Here is a 19,362-nt window from a genome sequence, read left to right on the forward strand (position 1 = left end):
TTCATGAGAAGAGAAAATGGAACTTAAAAGTTTGCCTTTTAATCAATTCAGAATCTGGGGATTTTTTTGCCTTGCTTAGTTTTAATGCCAAGAGAACGACAACCTTTTAAAATACGTTTCTGTCTCTAAACTTCTCTAAAAATGTTTGGTATTCCTCAGCCTGGTATTCCTCAACCCTTCATTCCTGAAATTCCTTAAAGGTCTGGGTATGTCCAACCCCATTAAACTTGATTCGATTTATAAACTATGAGGCCACCTTCCTTTTCTCCGGTCCCCATTTCCAAAGATAACCTCATGTTATGCCTCTCTCCCTTTAGATATGAACACAATAATATTAATCCTTTTTGCTTCCAATTAGTGCTACTCCCTCCCAGAAATACAACTCAAGAAGTAACCGAGGAGAAGTGGTTACCTCCTTCGGCTCAGCACAGGGAGTATCTTGGTCTGGGAGAGGAGGAGCTGGAAACATCAGCCTGAAGGTCTTGGGGTGTCCAGAGGTACTAACAGGGAGCTACAAATCCATGTTTCAGAAGCTCCCAGACATTCGAGAAGGTGATTGTTTTTCCCTTTGAAATTCTGGTGGATATAAAACCACCTGGAAGGGTCTAGAGTAACAAAGCTTCAGCTAGGCTGGTAGAACAAGTTCCAAGGTTGCCTTTGAATATACGAGTTGGTAGATGTCTTCGTGGAATCCCTAGTAGTGGAGGGACACTGGCGATACTATCAGTGATTGCCCCAAGTCACTGCACTTGGCTAAAAAGCACATCACCATTCCCAGCAGCAAAAACTTGAACGATGTGAAGGAATTCAACTGAAAGATATTCATGGCTCCTTCCTTAGAAGCCTTCTTCAGGTTGGACTTGACTTGCCTGAAACCTCAATGAGGACTTGAGTAAAGGGCAGACTTGGGGATGGGGTGGGGTTCATACCGATTCCCTGGAATTGGGCTGTGGGGTCTCCTGTGGCCAGATGGAAGGCCAGGTTCAGCAACCAAATATCGGAAAATTGGCAAGAATTTTAGAAGGTTTAAACTGGCCAGATGTCCAGGCACCCTTCCTGCTTCTGTAAAATGACTGACTTTAATATTTTACAATGTGCTGTATTTTCTCTTCTTGGCAAGTGAAATGTCTTCACATAATATTTTTTTTTCCACTTCTGGGATTGCAGTTCTGACCTGTAAGATAGAAGAACTTGGCAGCGAACTCAAGGAACATTACAAGATTGAAGCTTTCACTCCTTTGCTAGCCCCAGCACAGGTAAGAGTTGTTCTAATAGTTCTCACTAATTAATATTACATTTTAAATCGATGACCAAGAGGCACCCTTCTTGCTTCCTTTTTCACTTATTGTCTGTGTTCTAGTTTGAACATCTATCTTGGCTGAATTTGGGAAAATAGGCCCTTCTGAAGAAAAATTTGTAAGTGCTGTCTGGTTTTGTGGCCAGAGAGTGATTTTCTTCCCACTTGGATTAGAGTCTTGCACATAAGCAGAGACTGAAGGCCTTGTTGGTGATGAGTCAGGTAGCTCCCTGGGGATTTGGTGGTGAGTCAGGTAGCTCCCTGGGGATTTCCCACAAATAGAAGCATTCACGTATCGAGATGAAAGGACAGCAGCAAGGGTGGGGTTTTCAGAATCTTGTTCTCTGGACAATGACTCACAGTCTCTCCCCTGGTTTGGTCTCTTGTTATAGACAAATTGCTGCCAATACTATCTTTATATCATAGTTTAATCTGGTGTATATACCAGTACTTTCTCTCTAGAATGTTTTCTAATCTAAGAGGAAATATATTCTAGAAGTTTCTTTAAAGTACCTTTGTCAATGTTTACATTCAAAGAATGACCAGTTGGGGAAGTGATGCAGAACTGTGTCATAGAAGGAAGTGTTGGAGGACTTGGAAGGAAATAATTGAGGGAAGGCAGGGAAGCACAATCACTGGGAAAGATGAGACTTCCTCTCTTTTCTCCCAAGAGTAGGAACAGAACAGAGGAAGCCATGGGGACAGAGATTTTAGCTCAATTAATAAAGAACTTCCTGTTAAGAGGTTGTATGGTATGTTGCTAAGGATATGGCTCTAGAGCCCAATTTCTGGTCTCAAACCCAAGCTTCACCCACAGTTTGACCTTGACTAAATTATCTAACCTCTCTGTTGCTTGTTTTCCTCATCTGTAAAATGGGTACAATAATATCCACCTGATGGTTGTTGCAAGGATTAAATGAGTTAATACATATAAAATGCCTAAGAATACATTTTAGAATAGTGCATGGTATTTAGTAAGCTCAAGAAATGTTAGCTATTATTAAGTAGTTATAGCTGTCCAGAGATGTAGTGGGCTGCCCTGGGGTGGTGAGGACCAGGTGGGTGGGCATCCAGGGGCAAGTTCCCCTACACTAGAGATGCTCACACTTAGGCAGCCTCCTCAGAGGGCTCAAGTGCTGGGCTGGTGGGTGGACAAGATGCCCTTTCAGAGTTCTTCCATCCTGAGAGTCAGTGATGATGCTGTAGTTACCACAGGGTCAAAGCAATGCCCTGCCAAAAAATGTATTTGTTGTTTGCAGTTTGTTTTGCTATTCATCCTATTGACTTCAGATTTTGAGCTCCTGCTCCAAAGACTGTCATTCTTATGCTGTGACCTTCCTTTGGTAGGAGCCTGTCACTCTGCTGGGCCAGATTGGCTGTGATAGCAACGGGAAACTGAACAACAAGTCAGTGATTCTCGAGGGAGACCGGGAACATTCCTCGGGTGCTCAAATCCCAGTGGATTTATCTGAGCTTAAGGAATATTCTCTGTTTCCCGGACAGGTGAGATTGGAGGAGTTCCACCAGGATGCAGGTGCACTCTACCCCTGAAGAGTACGTGCTGTGCCATGCGCAGCTGCTCCTTAGTTCCTGTCTCTGCTGCCATGGGGTGCGGGTGGAGCACATGCCCCAGAGCAGACACCACTGTTGGGATTTCCATTTCCCCCATGCTCTGACCGAGGCTCTGGGACCCGACTGCCCAGCCTCAAATCCCAACTCCCCACTCCACGAGGTGCATACCTGTGGGCAAGGTACTTAACCATCTAAACCACAGTGTCTTCACTCACAACATGGAAATAATAATTCTTACCTCATAGGATTGTTGTGAAAATTAGATCACTTATGTAGAGTATAATTATTATTACTAATGCAACAACTTTAATTTGTTTTCTGCAAAAATGCCCTAAGTTTATGATTACAGATTAAGAGTAGTTGGTCAATGCTTTTAACTGCCTCAAAATAATGTATTCCAGACCTCGTTGATCTCCACTGCTTAGCAATCCTGTTTGTTTTTATCTTTCAGGTTGTAATTATGGAAGGAATCAACACCACTGGTAGGAAACTTGTTGCCACCAAACTCTATGAGGTACAAAGCGTACCCCCACTTGCCTCTTGGTTTGCTTCAGGCAAAGTGTGTCTGGAAGTTGTCTGTTCTAGAAACTGGTCCTTTTTAGGAGCCCATTTATTTGTTAGTCAGTTCTCCATCTGTAAGTGGAAATCTACCCCTGGGCCAGGGGTCAGCAAACTCTTTCTGTAAAGGGCCAGACAGTAATTCTTTTAGACTTTGTAGCTACATGGTCTCTGTCACAGTGACTCAACTCTGCCTTTGTCTACAAAAGCAGCCACAGAGGACTCTTAAACAGATGACTGTGGCTGTGTTCCAATAAAACTTTATTTAAATAGTGGGCTACAGCCAGATTTGTCCCAGAGGCCGTAAGCTTACCTATCCCTGCTCTAGGCAACAATCCTCCAGAGATTTTTATAGAATGCCAGGAAATGTAGCAAGACACCCTTTTCTCCCATCCTTGCCTGGAAGTACACTGATACTTTAGGTACCTGTTTTGCTCCCACTTGTTGCTGGGTGTTTTATGACAATTGAGTAGTGACCTGCCATTACCTGGGTTTTTTTTTTTTTTTTTTTTGGAGACAGAGTCTCTCTCTGTTGCCCAGGCTGGAGTGCAGGGGCCGGATCTCAGCTCACTGCAAGCTCCCCCTCCGGGGTTCACGCCATTCTCCTGCCTCAGCCTCCCGAGTAGCTGGGACTACAGGCGCCCGCCACCTTGCCCATCTAGTTTTTTGTATTTTTTTAGTAGAGACGGGGTTTCACCGTGTTAGCCAGGATGGTCTTGATCTTGTGACCTCGTGATCTGCCCATCTCGGCCTCCCAAAGTGCTGGGATTACAGGCTTGAGCCACCGCACCCGGCCCATTATCTGGGTTTCTTCGCCCTCTGAGCAGTATAGAAAAACGGGGGGTCCCGGCCGGGCGCGGTAACTCACGCCTGTAAGTCCCAGCACTTTGGGAGGCCAAGGCCGGCAGATCACAAGGTCAGGAAATCGAGACCATCCTGGTTAACACAATGAAACCCCGTCTCTACTAAAAATATAAAAAATAAGCCGGGCATGGCGGCGTGTGCCTGTAGTCCCAGCTACTCGGGAGGCTGAGGCAGGAGAATGGCATGAACCCGGGAGGCAGAGCTTGCAGTGAGCCGAGATGGCGCCACTGCACTGCCGGCCTGGGTGACAGAGCGAGACTCCATCTCATAAAAAAAAAAAAAAGAAAAGAAAAATGGCAGGTCCCATCAGATCCAAGGAGCAAGACAGAGGCACATCCTTCCCCTGCCCTCGCTCCTCCCCACTGTCCTCCCATCACACACCTGCACCAAACCCCAACCCGGTGCCCTCCCCTTTCCTTACCAAGGTGATGCCTGGCGCAAGACCTTACTTGAGCTTTTCACCTGTTTTTAGGGTGTGCCACTTCCATTTTATCAGCCCACTGAAGAGGATGGAGGTGAGTTTCGGTTCAAATATTGTTTTTGCAAACAGTGAGGGTGGTAGACATGAGTCCAGGAGTGCAGTTTCCTGAGCCCAAGAAAGCCACAGAAGCTGCTGAAGAGCAATGTGACCAAGCAGTGAGGGTGCCACCATCAGTGAATTCGTAGGTTTTTTGTCACAAGACCCCTGGTCTGAGCCCAGTGAGCATTGGTCATGCTGTCGCCTGAGTTCTGCCTACATGAAGCATGTTGTTTAAAGACTAATGTTTAACAGGTATTTTTGAAGGTTGCCTTGGAAAGGAAAAAGATGTACAATTTCAAGAAGAATTTCTTTACATGCAGTGTGGGCCAGATGCAGTGGCTCACACCTGTATTCCCAACACTTTGGGGGGCCAAGGTGGGAGGATCACCTGAGGCCAGGAGTTGGAGACTAGCCTGGGCAGTATAGGGAGACCCTGTCTCTACTAAAAATTATAAAATTTAGCTGGGCTGGTGGTGCGTGCCTGTAGTCCTAGCTAATCAGAGGGTGAAACAGGAGAATTGCCTAAGCCCAGGAGTTCAAGGTTGCAGTGAGCTATGGTAACACCACTGCACTCCAGCCTGGGTGGACAGAGCAAGACTGGCTCTTAAAAAAAAACTTAAAATTAATTAATTTTTTGAAAATGTAATGTGGCATCCTGGATTGAATCCTTGAAGAGAAAGGGAACATCAGTGGAACAACTAGCAATGTCTGAGTAAAGCCAGGAATTTACTTTTTTATTTTTCTGGCTCTTAACACTCAACCTCGAAAATCTAGGAATTTGGTTAACAGTGATATACCAGCATTAATGCCTTAATTTTGACAAATGTTCATGGTTACCTAACATGTTAAGATTGGGGGCCCTCTGGTGAAAGACACACAGGAACTCTGTACTATCTTTGTAACTTTTCTACAATTCTAAATGTGTTCTAAAGTGAAAACTTAAAAATAATTTCTTTTGGTTTTTTTTTTTTTTGAAATGGAGTCTCGCTCTGTCCTCCAGGCTGGAGTGCAGTGGCAAGATCTCGGCTCACTGCAAGCTCTGCCTCCTGGGTTCAAGCGATTCTCCTGCCTTAGCCTCCCAAGTAGCTGGGATTACAGGTATGTGCCACCACGCCTGGCTAATTTTGCATTTTTAGTAGAGATAGGGTTTCTCCATGTTGGTCAGGCTGGTCTCAAACTCCCAACCTCAGGTGATTTGCCCACCTTGGCCTCCCAAAGTGCTGGGATTACAGGCATGAGTTACCACACCCAACTCTCAAGGCATGTTTGTAAGCACAGTGGAGCACTATTCAGGATTAGCAACCAGATCACTGACACTAGCATGTTGTCAACACCCCATGCATGTAACAGTGGCCAGAGCCATTCTTGGAGATGACCTAGAATCAGGAGTGAAATTTAGGACTTTGTTATATTGCACATTTTATCAGAAAATACAAGTTTGGCCGGGCGTGGTGGCTCACGCTGGGGCAGGAGGATTGCTTGATCACAGGAGTTTGAGACCAGCCTGGGCAACATGGTGAAACCTCATCTCTACAAAAAGTACAAAAAATTGGGCCAGGCGCGGTGGTTCATGCCTGTAATCTCACCACTTTGGGAGGCCGAGGTGGGCAGATGACAAGGTCAGGAGATAGAGACCATTCTGGCCAACAAGCTGAAAGCCCATCTCTGCTAAAAATACAAAAATTAGCTGGGCGTGGCAGCGTGTGCCTATAATCCCAGCTACTCAGGAGGCTGAGACAGGAGAATCACTTGAACCTGGGAGGTAGAGGTTACAGTGAGTGGAGATCGCCACTGAACTCCAGCCTGGCGACAGAGCTAGACTCTCTCTCAAAAAAAAAAATCAGCTGGGTGTGGGCATGGTGGCATGTGCCTATAGTCCCAGCAGCCCAGAAGGCTAAGGTGGGAGGATCACTCTCCTGAGTCCAGGAGGTCAAGGCTGCCTTGAGCCATGATCATACCACCACTGCACTCCAGCCTAGGAGTCAGAGTGAGACCCTATCTCAGAAAAGAAAAAAAAGAAAATACAAATTTATAGGGGCAAGGGTGGCATGCTGGTATTAGGTCAACTTCAGGTAATGAAATCAACCTGGCTGAGATACCAGGAACCTGAGCTGTGTACCAGGGAAGCCTTTAGAAACAGTTTAACAGGTTGTTAATGAACTTTTGTATAAGGAATTAAAGGAGGCACTCATGGAGATACAGAATAAGACATGGCCCTCGCCCTCCAGAGACTCACTGCTTACACTGGGGCTCACATCTCCTGTAGGCTTCTCAGAGCCAAACTTAACTTTGTCCCTACCCCACCACCACATGAAACCTACTCTTCCCCTTGAATGCTCTGTCAGTTCATGGTATTACTACTGTGATAGACTCAATTATAGCCTCAGGAATCCCTGGAACCTGTGAATATTTTACCTTTTGTCGTAAAGGAGACTTTGCCCGTGTGATTAAGTTAAGGCTGTTGAGATGGGGGATTAGCCTGGATTATCCAGATGGGCCCACTGTAATCACAAGGGTCCTTATAAGAGGAATGGCAAGAGAATCAGAGTCAGAGCTTGGAAATGTTAGGTTGCTGTGATTTGAGGAAGCCAAAAGAAAAATTTTATTTCAAAATAGAGAAATCTTAGGCTTCTGGCTTTGCCGCTGAAGGTGGGGCCATGAACCAGGGGAATGCAGGTGGCCTCTGGAAGCTGGAAAATGCAAGGAAATGGATTCTTCTCTAAGACCTCCAGACAGGAGGAGCTCAGCCCTGCCCACGCCTTCAGTTTAGGATTTTTGACCTCTGGAACTGTAATATAATAAACTCATAGGCTTTTTTTTGAGACAGTCTCACTGGAGTGCAGTAGGCATGAGCTGTGATCACAGCTCACTGCAGCCTCAACCTCCCGGGCTCAAGCAATCCTCCCACTTTGGCTTCCCAAGTAGCTAGGACTATAGGCTCAGGAGGTACGCACCACCCTGTCCAGCTAATTTTTGTATTTTTTGTGGAAACAGGGTTTCACCATGTTGCCCAGGTTGGTCTCAACCTCCTGAGCTCAAGGTATCCTCTCGCCTTAGCCTCTCAAAGTGCTGAAATTACAGGTGTTGAGCCACCACACCCGGCCAAATTCGTGTTGTCTTAAGGCACTAAGTTTGTGAAAACTTTTTGTAGCAACAATAGGAAACTAACACAGCAGCATGTTAAGAAGCCTGGGATCTTTGGATTTTGTTGTTGTAAGCCACAGAAACTGACTCAGACTAACAAGAAAGCAGGAATTTATTAGGGGAGATACAGGTAGCTCACAGACTGGACAAGTGGCTAGAAACCCAGGCTTAGAACCAGGATGAGAGCCCAGGAACTCTAGCATCCAAGTAGCAGGAATTCCCCAGCTGTCTCATCTGGGCACCTCAGCTGGAATAGGGTAGCTCTAAGCTTTTTTCTCTCCTTGGATCGTTCACCTCAAGATTGCACACCCTGGGAGGAGAGTGTGAATGGCCTAAACTGGGTCATGTGCCTGCCCTTGGCTAGAGGAAGACAGAGCACCCGATTTACAGGCCCATGTAGACTGCCTTGTGGAGAGGAGGGCTGATTCTCCAAAAGGAAAGCAGCTGCTGTTAGGAAAAGGGCAAAGCGTGATGGGTGGCCCCTGCACCCCGTCACCCTGGAATCTCCCGTTCCAGTCTCCCGTTCCCCAGCTTGTCTTTCTGGGCTTTTCAGTACCCCACATTCTCCAGCCACACTGGACCACCAGACGTTTCCTAACACTGAGCACACTCAGGTCTCAGTGCTGTCCTGTACCCTGCCTTGCCCTTGATCCCCCAAAATTCTCAAACGTGTTAGCAAATTCCACCTTGGTAAATTCTTTACTGACTGCCACTTTCCTCAAACCTTTCATGTGCACTACTTGTAAAGCTTCTACTGCGTGTTCTAGGTATTCGTGTTCCTGCCTGTCTCTCTGTCTCTACCAGCTAGTGGTGTGTTCTTGGAGGGTGGACATGAAGTCTTCCTTACCTTGGGTCCCCAGAGTTGCACACATAAAGGACTCATTGAGTTGAATCCTGTGGCATTTCCCCTAATTGTCCTTTCTCCTCCCACCATTCTAATACTAGTCCTCTTCTAATCAAGACCTACAACCTCTGTCTTAGACTTTGAGCAAAGCATGGTCCTGGTTGCCTGTGGGCCATACACCACGTCTGACAGCATCACGTATGACCCCCTGCTCGACCTGATTGCTGTCATCAACCATGACCGGCCAGATGTCTGCATCCTGGTAAGACGTACCAGTGGGAAAGCTGAGGAGTCAGCCTTGGAAAATAACTTTAATGCAGTTCTAAATTTTTAGGAAGCATGTCTCCCTCCTTTTGGAAAATATCTTTTCATTCTTAATCTACGTCTTTGGAGAGGTATACATGATCTATGGGCCTTTGCTAGTTTTAAAAGCCCAACTTTGGCTGGGCGCAGTGGCTCACGCCTATAATCCTAACACTTTGGGAGGCCGAGGTGTGTGGATCACTTGAGGGCAGGAGTTCTAAGCCAGCCTGGCCAACATGGTGAAACCCCGTCTCTACTAAAAATACAAAAAAAAAAATTAGCTGGGTGTGGTGACAGGCGCCTGTAATCCCAGCTACTTGGGAGGCTCAGGCAGGAGAATTGCTTGATCCTGGGAGGCAGAGGTTGCAGTGAGCTGAGATTGCACCACTGCCCTCCAGCCTGGGCAACAGAGTGAGACTCCATCTCAAAAAATAAAAATAAAAGGTCAACTTTTTTTTCCCCACCCTTTGTTGATTTTACAGTATTCTTACCTCTTTCTCATTACTCCAACTTCTGAACTAATCTCTTTTTAAAGCTCAAAATACTACTATTAGTATGGTGGTCAATTTCCCTTGCTAGGTTTAGAAAGTCAGAAAAAAGCCCAGTGTGCTTTTTTTTTTTTTTTTTTTTTTTTGAGACAGAGTCTCACTCTCACCTAGGCTGGAGTGTGGTGGCACGATCTTGGCTCACTGCAGCCTCCACCTCCTGGGCTCAAGTGATCCTCCCCATCCTCCCTATCTCAATCTTCCGAATAGCTTGGACTACAGGCACACGCCACCATGCCCAACTAATTTTTGTATTTTTTTGTAAAGAGACGGTTTCACCATATTGCCCAGACTGGTCTTGAACTCCTGGGCTCAGGCAATCTGCCCACCTCGGCCTCCCAAAGTGCTAGGATTACAGGCGTAAGCCCAGTGTTATAGTGGGCATTAGTAATGGTTATGGGGCCCTGGGAGCCTCCCTCCATCCGGGGCACACGTGCTTCTGCCTGTGAAGTTGGCTTGGCGCCCCCGCCAGCCCATCTGCTAGCTGTCCCCAGGCTCTACAGGCAGCCTTGGAGGGACAGATGGGCCCTCGGCAGAGGACTTCCGGAAGAGGTGAGCTGAAGTCGTTCACAGACACAGGTGATTCTGATTTGTTCTTTTGGTGTCTTTGTTTCTCCCCTCGCAGTTTGGCCCTTTCCTGGATGCTAAGCATGAACAGGTGGAGGTGAGTGGGCTGGGGTGGGAAGGGGTCCTGGGTACTTGCGTTCAGTCAGGCTCTCAGTTTTCTTTTCATTTTTAAATATTTATCCCACTTTATCCCACATCTATAACAAACACATTAATTCCTGTGGCTAATCAGAAAGTCATTTTAGCAGGGCGCTTTATTAATAAAGATCTGGAATCCGAGAGCTTCCTTTCACCAGAATACAAGGCTGTCTGGAAGCTGGGGGAGGGACATGTAAATCTATCAGTCCTAATGTTCCTTTGTTTGTGATGCCTGGTGCTAAGGCACAAGAGCACTAGCACAAATGCAGGTGTCTGGCAGTCACAGGCTGTCCTGTGAAAGAACCTGTCCTGGCCAATACCCCAAGCTTATAACTCATCTTGCTGTCCTTTGCATAAAACACAAATGGTCCTTCCTGGGACATTTCCATAGCTGAGGTCTGGGACCTCCGATCCTTTGTCTCATCATACTTTACCTTCCACGGAAAATATTTCAAAGCACTCTTTCTTCCTTGTAGTCTCTCTCAGACTGCATTCAAGAGAGTTAATTCCCACATCTCCTCTCTTGCCTTCAACTAGACTTAGCTCCTTAAGAAAAAGACCCCATCTTTCTCATCTTTGCGTCTCCTTCAGCTCCCAGCCCAACAGCTGACATCTATGGGCCACCTAACAATGTTAAACAAGTGAGTAAACACCAAACATCTGCCGTCTAAATTTATCTCCTTTCCTTTCTTGCAGAACTGTCTACTGACAAGTCCATTTGAAGACGTTTTCAAGCAGTGTCTACGTACAATTATTGAAGGCACAAGAAGGTCAGATTTCAAAATACTGGATAGAATCTTAAGCTTCCTAGGTTTCTCCAGAGCTTCCCATTAAGAAACTGAAACCGTTTAAAAGTCATGGCAGCGCCAGGCTCAGTGGATCCACATCTGTAATCCCAGCACTTTGGGAGGCCGAGGCGGGCGCATCACCTGAGGTCAGGAGTTTGAGACCAGCCTGGCCAACATGGCAAAATCCTGTCTACTAAAAATACAAAATCAGCCAGGCATGGTGGTGGGCACCTGTAATCCCAGCTACTGGGGAGGCTGAGGCAGGAGAATCACTTGAACCCGGGAGGCGGAGGTTACAATGAGCCAAGATTGTGCCATTGCATTCCAGCCCAGGCAAAAAGAGCGAAACTCCATCTCAAAAAAAAAAAAAAAAAAAAAAGCTGGGCCTGGTGGCTCACGTACTTTGGGAGGCCAAGGTGGGTGGATCACCTGAGGTCAGGAGTTCAAGACCAGCCTGACCAACACAGTGAAACCTCATCTCTACTAAAAATAGAAAATGAGCTGGGCATGGTGGCACATTCCTGTAATCCCAACTACTGGGGAGGCTGAGGCAGGCGAATCACTTGAACCCGGGAGGCAGAGGTTGCAGTGAGCCGAGATTGCACCACTGCACTCTAGCCTGGGCAACAAAAACAAAACTTTTCCAAAAAAAAAAAAAATCACGGCAGTTCCTATTCTATTCTTCCTTTTGCACTACTGAGACCAGCTAGAACCCTTGACCTTCAAGTGCAAGTTAAGAGGCATCTCTGTAAAACACAAAGATAAACATACTTGAAAGGACAAGGCTGCATCGGCTTTCACTGTTCGGTTGCTCTTTCTCTTCTATACTTAGTTCCTTTTCTCCCTTTTGTATAAACTAATATTCCACGGGAATCTTCCCAGGATGGTTTTGAGAAGTGTTTGATGACTTACGCAGTGAAATCCTGTGAGACCCCACACATCTCATTGTGTAAGTGATTGTTTTGGGTGAGCCCAATTTCCTCCCAAGTCAATGCTTCCCCAGGGTGCGTGGGATGCCGCCAGTGGCTACAGCTGGTGATGATAGACACTGTCAGTGAGGGTGGGGCCTTGAATCCTTGCCACAGACCAAACAGAAGGAACTGTGAGAGGTCACAGCAGAGATGAGAGAGCTGTGCAGTTCTCATTTGAAAGTCACTGTTCCAGAAGAGGCTAAAGCCGGGAGTGGAAAGTTATTCAGAAATCTGACATCCTCCATTCCTGTCCCTTTCCCCCAGTGCCAGTGTTTGAAAGAAGCTGGTATAGGTGGTAGATCTCCTCACGAGATCTGCATGCCTGTAGCTGAGCTAATAAAATAGAAATGTTCCTGAGGCTAAGCGTTTAAAGACGAGTCTGTCACAAAGGTGGTTTTTAAAATAAGATGTCTAACCTTCCGCCTTTTAGCCATGAGAACTGATCCCAGAGTCAATAAGTTGTAACACTACCTTCTTGTACTGGTAGTGTGGGCCAGGATGGTAGATGGCACAGCTGGAATAAAGAACATCCCCCAACTCCCAGAATCAGAGACGTGGGTTGTGCCAGTGACAACCATGGCTGGTTCTGCCCTTTCCTCCCTCCCTCCCTCAAACGAAGGTGATGCAGGTGCCTTCCCTCTTCCCCAGATTTGCTGTGATCCTGGTCAAGTTCATCAGGCCTGGAGAGTGGTTAGAACTCCTCAGGAGATAGGCCCCCAAAACACAGGAGCAGGGCTGTGTTCTCCTTTTGTCAGCCCTTGGGGACAGGCAGGGACTGTGTCGTAGTGCCCTAACACTGGCTGGGTGCTTTCAGTTTGAGATTGGGTTCTGTTTTTGGTTCCTTACCCCATGTGGTATTGTCAGCAGTGATAGAAATAAAGCACAGATAAGGCATTGTTACACTGGGGATGAGAACCCAGCACCACCAGGCACTTTCATCTGTGGCCAGTGTGTGCCACGAGGCAGAGGGAGCTGCCCCACCCTTCTAGAAACAGTATATAAACAGTTCTTGGGCAGAGAATTTCTTTGTATTTCTGAGAGGTCAGAAATGCAGAGCATTAAGCTGAGTCATCATGTAAAAGCCAGAGCCAGGCTAAGCACAGGGGCTCACGCCTGTAATCCCAGCACTTTGGGAGACTGAGGCAGACAGATCACTTGAGGTCAGGAGTTCGAGACCAACCTGGCCAATATGGCAAAACCCCATCTCTACTAAAGATACAAAAATTAGCCAGGCGTGGCAGTGGGTGCTTGTAGTCTCAGCTACTCGGGAGACTGAGGCAGAATTGCTTGAACCCAGGAAGTGGAGGTTGCAGTGAGCTGAGATTGCGCCACTGCACTCCAGCCTGGATGACAGAGCAAGACTCCATCTCAAAAAAAAAAGAAAAAAAAGAGCCAGTGAGAAAGCACCTCAGAGGAAGCAAGCAGAGCCCGCGGTTCTCATCCTGTTTGCGGGAGCAGCTGGAGGACCCTCCCCCTGTGACGTATGAGGTTGTGCAATGCTGAGCATAGTTGGGATTTTTTTCTGATCCCTCCTTCTATAGCCGGTTTCTAACCATGAGCAGGAAGGCTATTTCCTCCTTAACTATTGCCCTTCCAAAGCCTACTGAAACAGGACAATTTTGTCCCTTGAGAGCAGCCAGCTGCACCTCAGTTCATTGTGTTCATCACAGATGTCAAGCCCTTGAGATGTGGAACACAGATTGTCTCATTCAAGTTACCCCGTGGCTTGTTTACCAGACCCTGGCACCCAAATGGTGGACTGGATCATCCTAGTGAGCTTCTCAGTGTCGAAGGGACAATAATGAATATGCAAACACCTTTGGTCTCAGGATTCTGATTTTCTGTTGTAGAAGCCTCAGTTCGCACTCTGAGAGGACACCGCAGTGGTAAGGGTGGCAGCTGTCACCAGCACCTTTATCACACGTCAAAGTGTGCGTATGCCTGAGAAGTCCACACATTTTAAGCAGGAGACAGAGATGGAAGTGAGAGCTATTGGTGGATTTTAAACATGCCCGCAAAGTAACACTTTATGCCTATTTGATTTATAAATGGCCCCTCTGCCAAGGTCAGCAAAGGGAACCAAGGAAACGGGACTTTCTTTCTTTTTTGTGTGGCTGGGAAAAATAAATAGTTGGCCTCCAGAGTTACAACTTTCTTCTTCACTTGTATGTTGTAACCCTAGAGATTCTCCTGCTCCATCAAAGGAAACATCTGCTGTCATCTGTGCTTTTACTGTTGCTGTTAAATATTTCTTTCATTTTCATAAGATAACCTGCTGAGAAATAGAAAGTCAGGGCATTACTTCCATGTGTGAGAGGGGAGGGATGCGATGGCTCAGGGAGAGGCCGCTTGGGCTTTTCCGCCTCCGGCTGGAAATGTCTGTGTCTTGGTTGTCCAGTAATTATGGCCCAGTGTTCAGTCAGTCAGAGGGTTTCAGCTGGATCTTCTAAATACGAAGGCAGGCCAGGCGTGGTGGCTGACGCGTGTAATCCCAATACTTTGGGAGGCCAAGGTAGGTGGATCACTTGAGGCCAGGAGTTTGAGACCAGCTTGGCCAACCCTGTCTCTACTAAAAATACAAAATTAGCTGGGTGTGGTGGTGTGCACCTGTAGTTCCTGCTACTCGGGAGGCTAAGATACAAGTATCACTTGAACGCAGGAAATGTAGGTTGCAGTGAGCCCACATCATGCCACTGCACTCTGGCCTGGGTGACAGAGTGAGGCTCTGTCTCAAAAAGAAAACAAAACAACAGCAGTCTCAGGGTCTTTTTGGTATACTGCCTCCTCCCTAGGAAAGATGCCCCAGCTCCGTGCACTCTGCCAAGGTGTGGCAGGGACACTGTTTAATGCCTGCAAGCTACGCTTGCTTAGAAGGTGTAATGAGTCCAAGCTGTGGTTTAAACTCTGGCTCTGAGGCTGTGATTCTTTATTCGCATCCTTGTCTTTCTAGATTTTCTAGATCTCCATTTCTTTGCCCCTTTTTCTGCCAAACAATAGTCTCCATCCTCTCAGGAGAAAGCCACACAGAGCAACAAGAAAGTGTCCCAGGCAATCGGAGCCTCTCCAGATGGATGTGTGTGAAGTAGAACAAATTGTCCTTCACTCCCAGTGTCCCATGGGAAACAGCATCTCTGTTCATAACAGAGTGCATTTCTGAGCTGCCTGCCTGGAAGTGGGCTCTGCCTCCAGCCCTGAGGCATCCCGCCTGTTGCGCAGCTGTTATAACTCAACCGCAGTCACTTTTCTCCCTCTTCTGTTTGTTCTTTTTCCATACTAGCTCCGGCTCCCACCTTGTCTTTGTCCCATCGTTGAGAGATGTGCACCATGAGCCTGTGTACCCCCAGCCACCTTTCAGCTACTCTGATCTGTCTCGAGAGGACAAAAAGGTAGCAGCACCCACTCCTTGACCAGCAGGCAGCCAGAATCCAGCATGCCTCTGTCACTGGCTTTGGCCCTGACCCTGAAGGGGAGGGTGGAGAGGCCTCTGTAGAGCATGCATACAGCCTGAATCTTAAACTCTTTTTTTTTTTTAAACAAGCAAATGTGTCTATAAGTTTGATGTATGTTGGTTTGGTCCCCTTTTCTGTGGTCTCCCCAGCCCTCAGACAACCCCCACTTTCATGGGAAGATGTTTCTAGCTTTGGCGTACAAATGTTTGTTCCAATCCATTCTCATTTTAGCAAGTACAGTTTGTGTCCGAGCCCTGCAGCCTCTCCATAAACGGAGTGATCTTTGGCCTGACGTCTACGGATCTGCTGTTCCACCTGGGGGCCGAGGAGATCAGTAGGTAAGAAGTGTGTTCCAGGCCCCAGGCAGGATGACTGGCTTTCTGGTCCCAGCCCGTTCTGCAGCCAAGAAAATCAAGGGGCTGCTTGACAGTCTTGACCAGAGAGTCCTGAAAGCAGCAAGCTGTGCCCGACCCTCTGGCCATCTGAGTTTCTCTGTACCCAAGGGGAGGGGTTGGTTGGATGCATTAGTTTCTGTTACCACCTCTCTAAACTGCATTTGAGACCCCAAAGAACCACGTCCATTCTGTCTTTGCACTTAAAGGCATCGAAATTCATCTACATTTTCCATTTTCTTTTCTGCCCCTCTTTTTTTCATTTCCCAAATTTGTGACCTGAACACAAATGTGGACATCCTGTTTGTGGAGGATAAACTGGGAATTTTCTCTGAAGGGTTTTCTTCGTTACCAGTACAACATCCAGCTCTGCAGACAACCAGGCCCTGCGAAATTTGTTGAGTTGATATTGGGCAGCTCCGTTCTGCCGTCATCCTTGATGGGAAGGGGCGTGTGAAGCGACTCTCGTGTGGAGCAAGACGGGTGTGGCTCTCTGGCTGAGGTTTGAGATTGAATCAGCCTGGCTATACGCCCGCCTCACAATGGTGCCAACTTTGCATCCTCTTGCACAGCACGGTGCTGGCTAATGGCCCTCCTTGATCTTGATTACGAGGGATTCCTGTGCTTTGCCTTCTCAACCCAGTGTCCTGTGTCCCTCCTCATGTGGGGACAGACCAAGCTCCTTGTGGGTGGGTCTTTAAACTTCCCCAGATGCATCCTCCTCTTGTCACTGGGCCTTGGCCATTTAGCTTCTCTCTGGTTTATTAAATTCTCCGGTCCTCCCTGAAGAGAAATGGGCTGAAAAACAGGGTTCTGTGTTCGTGCTTTCTTTTCTTTCCCAGTTCTTCTGGAACTTCAGACAGATTCAGCCGAATACTCAAGCACATCCTGACCCAGAGGAGGTGAGCTTGCCACTGGGACCCCTGACTGTGGAGAGAGTGCCTTGGGGTCATGGAGCTATGACAAGCATGACTGTAAGAGCCTTCACCAGGCTACCAGCAGGGAACTTTACCCTGTGATGACAAGCCTGCATTCTGCCCGCACACACAGAGAAAAAGTCAGTCTGTGGACGCCGGCAGCACGGAAGCCAGTACCTAGGGGGAGTCTGTCTGAAAAGGGGCCCCCCTGGTCTGCTACCGCTGACCATTTCTCTCTGTCTCTGTAGCTACTACCCACTCTACCCACCCCAAGAAGACATGGCTATTGACTATGAGACGTTCTATGTCTACGCACAGCTGCCTGTCACCCCAGATGTCCTCATCATCCCGTCAGAGCTGAGGTACTTCGTGAAGGTAGGTTTGAACTCTGCTTTTTCCCAGAAACACCAGAACCCAGTCTTTGACTTTCCCCTCTAGACCACCTGGCACTCACCCGCTGTGGGTCTGCTGATGGGGATGGGGCCTCTAGTACCCGGCCCTGTGGCCTTGTTTCTGTGGGGAGGTGGTGGAACCAGAAAACAAACAACTCTGTCAGTAAAATGCTTGAGTCAACAGTGTCCCCTCCTCCCTCCCCAAGAGAACAGGAGCCCAGGTGACTAGGAAGGCCCTCAACTGAGGGCTTTCACCAGGCCACATCAAGGTAACCTGGGGAAGATTTCAGTGTACACTTGCCTGTCCTGTGCCTCCCAAATTCGGATACGACCTCCAAGTGGGTTCAGCTGGGAATACCTTGAAGAAGCTATCGGGTCATTCTGATCTCTGCCACCCTTCACCCTGCCTGCCTTGGAGTTAGGTCCCTTATAGGGAATCTGCCCAGACCAGTCCCACTGTTGCCAAACGAGAGCTAGTTCAACCTCAAGGGGTTAAAAAAGAAAAAAAAAAAGTTTTTCACATGGGAAAGCAGTAAACAGCTAGATCAGGTTTGTCTCCAAGTTTGGGAGCTGATTGTCATTCTGCCAAGTCACCTCATTCTTCTGTTTGAAATACTTAAAAGGAATTCAAAGCTTTCTAGTAACAAGTTAACATATGTGACGGAGGCTGGGTGCAGTGGTTGACAATTGTAATCCCAGCACTTTGGGAGGCCAAAGTGGATGGATCACCTGAGGTCAGGAGTCGTAAGACCAGCCTGGCCAACATGGTAAAACCCCATCTCTACTACAAATACAAAAATTAGCCAGGCATGGTGGTGTGCGCCTGTAATCCCAGCTACCTGGGAGGCTGAGGCAGGAGAATCGCTGGAACCCGGGAGGTGGAGGCTGCAGTGAGCTGAGATCTTGCCACTGCACTCCAGCCTGGGCCACAGAGCGAGACTCTGTCTCAAAAAAAAAAAAAAGACTGAAAATGCGTCTGGTTGTTTGGCTGCCTTCATTTCCATTTTGTAAAACCCTCTTTGGGGTCCAGCCATCTGATGTCACTTCTTTTTCACATTGGTTCCCAGTTAGTTAAGGCCTCCAAACCTGTCTCCCCTTCTCTCCTCCCCAGGATGTCCTCGGCTGTGTCTGTGTGAACCCCGGGCGCCTTACCAAAGGGCAGGTGGGAGGCACCTTCGCCCGACTCTACCTCAGGAGGCCAGTTGTGGACGGAGTGGAGAGGCAGAGTCCGTGCGTTGCCGCGCAGGTTGTCAGGATCTGAGGCTTCTGTCCTCTGCTGTGTGGGCCCTTAAAGTCTTAGCCAAGAGCCAAGACGTAGCCCTGTGACAAGGTGAACAGTTGGGTAGGAAAGGAGAGAGGAGCCAGCCAGGGAGGGGCAGCTGCAGGGACCAGGCCCAGCAGGGAGGGCTCGTGCAGCCGGGCCTGCCTGTGAGTGGAGCCTCTCCTGGAAGGAGGCTATTGCTTCTCAGTCTATGCTCCATGTACAGAAGTAAGCCAGCTGTGGATCCCGCCCACTCAGAAAAGGCGAGAAGGCTTTGTGATTTTCTGCATGTATCAAACACAGAAACAACTTTTGGAGAAATTAAATTCTGAGTGTGACTTCTGAGTTTGACCTTTCTTCTATTTCCTTTATCCTGGTAGTAGACAGAGAATGTTGCCTATTTGACCTATGACCAGAGAAGGCAGAGTGTCGGTCACACTGGGTTTCTGTCCAGCCCTAGTCTTGTCCAGTGGGTAACTCTCAGCCCCACCCCTCATCCCCCAAAGGCCCCAGCGACCTCTGCTGCAGAGGTGCACTGGGCGGGCCCTAGAGCTGAGCTGCAGAGCAAGCAGCTGGCCGCATGCCTGGGCCTCCCTGTGCGGTTCCTCACATGCATGCTGTGGTCCCAGCCTGACCTTTCCATCTAGAGGGGGTGGCCTTGCCGGGCTGTTCCAAAGCTGGAGTCTTGGTGGCAGCTGCTTTGCCAAGTTGCGCAGTAGCCAGGGCTTGCCTGCAGCCCAGAACACTCAGACAGGGTCAGGCCTTCCAAGGTTCACAGCATGTCCCATGCCCCTGTGTCCTGGCATCTGGGGAAAAGCTGTCACTGGCCAGACGTGGAGT

The 19,362-nt window shown here is 48.0% G+C and overlaps 1 protein-coding gene across 3 annotated transcripts in view; it reads left to right on the forward strand.

Moving 5' to 3' along the window:
• The window catches only part of POLA2 (DNA polymerase alpha 2, accessory subunit), a 35,639-nt gene extending 16,772 nt beyond the window's left edge, over window positions 1-18,867 (forward strand). For all 3 annotated transcript variants that reach the window (XM_017893737.1, XM_017893733.1, XM_017893727.1), the window contains exons 6-18: window positions 359-552; window positions 1,168-1,256; window positions 2,645-2,800; window positions 3,321-3,383; window positions 4,764-4,806; window positions 8,937-9,061; window positions 10,273-10,311; window positions 11,049-11,122; window positions 15,389-15,497; window positions 15,792-15,898; window positions 16,795-16,854; window positions 17,118-17,244; window positions 18,373-18,867. In XM_017893737.1, coding sequence (XP_017749226.1) covers window positions 359-552; window positions 1,168-1,256; window positions 2,645-2,800; window positions 3,321-3,383; window positions 4,764-4,806; window positions 8,937-9,061; window positions 10,273-10,311; window positions 11,049-11,122; window positions 15,389-15,497; window positions 15,792-15,898; window positions 16,795-16,854; window positions 17,118-17,244; window positions 18,373-18,522 — 1,336 coding nt within the window. In that variant the 3' untranslated portion in view covers window positions 18,523-18,867. The remainder of the gene's footprint in view (window positions 1-358; window positions 553-1,167; window positions 1,257-2,644; window positions 2,801-3,320; window positions 3,384-4,763; window positions 4,807-8,936; window positions 9,062-10,272; window positions 10,312-11,048; window positions 11,123-15,388; window positions 15,498-15,791; window positions 15,899-16,794; window positions 16,855-17,117; window positions 17,245-18,372) is intronic.
• Window positions 18,868-19,362: the final 495 nt, after the last annotated feature.

This window comes from Rhinopithecus bieti, unplaced genomic scaffold (genome assembly GCF_001698545.2).
Source record: "Rhinopithecus bieti isolate Rb0 unplaced genomic scaffold, ASM169854v2 scaffold_1017, whole genome shotgun sequence".
Taxonomy (NCBI): Eukaryota; Metazoa; Chordata; class Mammalia; order Primates; family Cercopithecidae; genus Rhinopithecus; species Rhinopithecus bieti.